This window comes from Chrysochloris asiatica, unplaced genomic scaffold (assembly GCF_000296735.1).
Source record: "Chrysochloris asiatica unplaced genomic scaffold, ChrAsi1.0 scaffold00272, whole genome shotgun sequence".
Lineage (NCBI taxonomy): Eukaryota > Metazoa > Chordata > Mammalia > Afrosoricida > Chrysochloridae > Chrysochloris > Chrysochloris asiatica.
Genome location: NW_006408790.1, coordinates 344,593 through 348,750, shown reverse-complemented (window position 1 = coordinate 348,750; position 4,158 = coordinate 344,593). Strand labels below are relative to the sequence as shown.

At 42.3% G+C, this 4,158-nt stretch overlaps 1 protein-coding gene across 1 annotated transcript in view; it reads right to left on the bottom strand.

Annotated features, from left to right (window-relative positions):
• Positions 1–4,158, bottom strand: part of KL (klotho) — a 46,803-nt gene that overhangs the window by 14,199 nt on the left and 28,446 nt on the right. Inside the window, exon 3 of the mRNA XM_006874364.1 lies at positions 837–1,105. Coding sequence (XP_006874426.1) covers positions 837–1,105 — 269 coding nt within the window. The remainder of the gene's footprint in view (positions 1–836; positions 1,106–4,158) is intronic.

The window sequence follows — 4,158 nt, the reverse complement described above, 5'->3', positions numbered from 1 at the left end:
TGACCTTGTAGTTCACACCAACTTTGCCTTTGCAGTCCAGCGCATTAACCCACAGTGCCACAATAGTTGATTGTTTTTGAAGAACTTCTGTTCCATTTCAGTGTGCTGGAAAAAGGGTTTTCATTCTCCACGTGTTTCTGAAACTTGAGTGGGTTATGCCTCAGGACAGCTCTGGCTACTACAACACCCGCTTCAATCTGAGGAGCACCTCTGGAACCTGCAATGCTTTGGAATCCTACACAGAGTCTGTCCTCCAGAGGACGCAAGTGTTTTTAAATAATTTGAAAAACACTCTATAAGCAGACAGTTTTCTCTTTTTTAGCGTCTTAAAACACACACACACAAATAAACGCATTGCTGTCCATGGACTCCACCTCATAGCAACCCTATAGGACAACGTCGACTTTCCCCACGGGGTTTCCAAAGCTGTGATCTTTACGGCAGTGAACTGCCAAGCCGCTGATGGTTAGCAGTGGAGCACTCCGGAGGACCAGTGTACTCCCAGAGCTCCTTTTTACCTTCTGATCACACCTTGAATATTGGTTGTTGTTGTTGCTGTTGCTTTCTAGCTGTTCTTAGTTACTGTCAAGTCAATTCCAACTCATCATTTACCTTCTCACCAAACCGGAAACATCCATCTATTTTAAATTTCTGCCCTTTGGGATCTGACTAATGTGTGAGCTGTAACTGGGAAGCCTTTGGAGAGGAAGGCATTCCAAATCCTGCGTCCACTGTCTGGAGACTGGACTGGGCGCCATGACAACAGCATCACAAGGGAGCTCTGCTGACCACTGACCAGCTTAGGGGAACACAGATGGGTTTGGCAGTTCACTTACTTGTACGTAGTGGTCAACGATGCCCCAGGCAAAGTCACAGGGAAACGTCCCTTCTAGGGGTTGGTTTTCAGGCAAAGGTGGGAAGCCATTGTTCTCGATCAGCTTTTGGTAGAACAAGGCTGAAGACTTGGGTAAGAGCTTCTTCTCCTGGCTCAGAAAATCGACATAGAAGAGTCCTCGTCTGATACTGTAACCTCTGTGCCACTCAAAGCCATCCATGAGTGACCATGCTGTGTACCCAATGACATTGACCTCATCCAGTCTGATGGCTGAAAGAGAAGAAAGGACAGGAACAATGTGACCCTTCGCTGCACATCCTCTTCAGAATTCAAGAGTCCTTAAGGTTTTACTGCTTACTGAAATAAACTTACTGCCTGTTGTTTGGCAATTCAAGGGCTTTTACTCATCCACAAAGGCTGTAATCAAATGCAGATCTTTCTACAAATAAATATCTTTTTAAAATAAGCTTATCTCAAACACTTTAGTCCCCAGAAGTACCTGGGGAAAAAACTCCTGTTTTGGAAAACATTATAGCACCAAATATGGGGGTTCAGTATTCTGAACTGACTTAGTGGCAACTGGTTTCATAATAAGCTTATCTCCAATATATTTTTTATTTTGATTCCCCAGTGCCAAGACTGGATAATTCTTTAATTTGAATTCCTTAATCAGAGCAGGAAAGACATACCAAGAAGTATTTAATAATTACTTTTTCTAGAAAGTGTAGATATTTTTCTTTTAAAAGCGTTTGTATTCAGTAAGAGAGATAAGAACCAAAGACATATACAGAGATCTAGATATTTCAGGATTCATTTTGTGCTTAACATAATCTAAAAATATAGATTAATAACTCAGAAAATCAGGTCATTCCCATAGTGAAACCCAGTTTCTCATTTACAAAATGAATTTTTTAAATTGATTTAAGAGAGAACCAAGATGGCAGACTAGGCAGATATGCTACTCAGCCTCTCTGCAACAAAGATGGGGGCGACCAAACCAAACCTACACAGGTGATAAGTCTGGAACGTGAGTTGCAGAGGAAAGTTTGGGGTAGTGGCTCCCACACTTACTGGGGAAGAAGCTGAGCCGGGCAGTGAAGGAGGGAGAAGACTGCTGAAGGCTCTGCCTGCCGGATGTGGAGCAGCCATATTGAACTGCCAGCAACTTCAGAGACCATGACTTGGCAGTGCCAATTAGCACCAGGGGCTGGCAAGGGGAACAGTGTGCTTGTTTCTTGGTCCCCAAGTTCTCCTGGTGACTGGAGGTGTGGCCAGCATCTACCCTCACCCAGCCCCCCGTGCAGTCCCCTAATGCCCAGGATTCACAGTTGAGAGATTGTAGGCCACTCAGAGAGAAGTGGGTGCCAACAGGTGCTGTCATGGCACCTGAATTTGAGTGGACTCTGCTCTAGATATTGAACAGCCTTGAATGGACCCAGTGGACAATGCCCTGACCCATAGGAACTCCATTTAAGTCCTTCCCAACCACCCCGGGGAACTTTTTGATTAACAGGAGCCCCCACAGTTTTCTTCCCTCTGGATCCAGCACCTACACAGTTGTGTTTTGTTTTTTCCTTCCTTTTGTTGTTTTTCTTTGTTTACTCTTTCTCCCTCCTTTTGTAAAATCTTCTCTGCCTATGCTTCATTTTTTCTTCCTTTTTATGTTTCTCTTTCCCCATTTATTTCTGGGTGGTTTCTTTTTTCCCTCTCTTGATCTTTCTTTGTTTCTCTCTAGTTTATTTCTTTTTTTCAGCTTCTCTCTCCCTGATTTTGTGTAGTGTTTTGGGGTTTTTTTTCCCCCCTATCTTATTTCTCTCTTCTATAATTCTATTTTAGGGAGCTCTGGTACCGTAGTGGTTACGAATCAGGCTGAGAACCGCAAGGTCAGCAGTTCAACACTACCAGCTGCTCCGTGGGAGAAAGATGAGGCTTTCTGCTCCCGTAAAGATTTACAGCCTCGGAAACCCTGTACAGGGTCGCTATGGGTCGGAACCGACTCGACGGCACTTAACAACAACAACAACATAGTTCTATTTTACTGTCTCATCTTTGATATTATATATATTTGGTTTTGCCTTTTTCTACTATTTAAAAAAATTTTCTCCTCTATTACTTTATTTTCACTACTGTCTGCTTTGTTTTCTTTTCCTGCATGTGTGTGTGTGTGTGTGTGTGTGTGTGTGTTCTCTTCTTGCTCTACTGAAAAGAGGCAATCCACACCCATATAGCACAGATACAACCATACCCTTTGAAGCCTCACCCCATGGGCAGGAGCCAATTCTGGCCCCTATACGAACTGATCAGTAGACTACACAAGCCAAGCTCACCCTAAATGAGCTTCACGAACAGTGAATAGGGAACTGGGAACGTTTCCGTTCTCAAATCACACCTACCAGGAGGCAGCTGGTAAGAACCTAGGAATACACCAACACACGGATGACCAATTAAATACAGACACAAAGACACCACCATGTCTCAGAGACAACAGACAAGTTCAGTTCACATGAAGAAACAAGAGAAAGTGGCTCAGACAATGTCCAAGAAGCAGAGTCAGTCAATGTTTCTGAGGAAGAAAAAGCAATGGAACTGCCTGAGAAAGAATTCCAAAGAGTGATATTTAGGTACTTTCAAAGGATTGAGAGAAAGATCAAGGCAAGCAAGAACACAGAAAAAAAAAAAAAAAGATAAAGTAAGGAAACACTGCAAGGACAAACAGATAAAATAAATGAAAAGTTAAAACAATACACAGCCTGCAAAAAGAAGTTCGGAAAATTAATTCTAAGGTTTCAGAAATGGACAATACATTAAAAAGGTCAAGGAGTTGTTGTTGTTGTTATTGTTGTGTGCTGTGGAGTTGGTTCTGATTCATAGCAACCCTGTACAGGGGTTCCAAAGCTGTAAATCTTTACGGGAGCAGAAAGACTCATCTTTCTCCCGCAGAACAACTGGCAGTTTTGAACTGCTGACCGTGAGATTAGCAGCCTTATTCATAACCACTACGCTACCAGAGCTTAGATATGAATTAATGGAAGCCCAAGTCAGTGGATTTGAAGACAACTCTCAATACTAGTAAACTAGAATAGCAATCAGAGTAAAGAAGGAAAAAAACATAAATGAGACCTAAGATTTATGTGTGATACCATAAAAAAGAAACTTATGGGTGATTGGAATTCCAGAACAAGAAGAGACAATAAAATCCACAGAGAAAATTGTTGAAGAGCAATGGGAAGAAAACTTCTCTAACATCATGAAAGATTAGAAGATACACATTCAAGAAGCCTAAAGAACATCACACAGGATAGGCCCCAAAAGAAAATCACCAA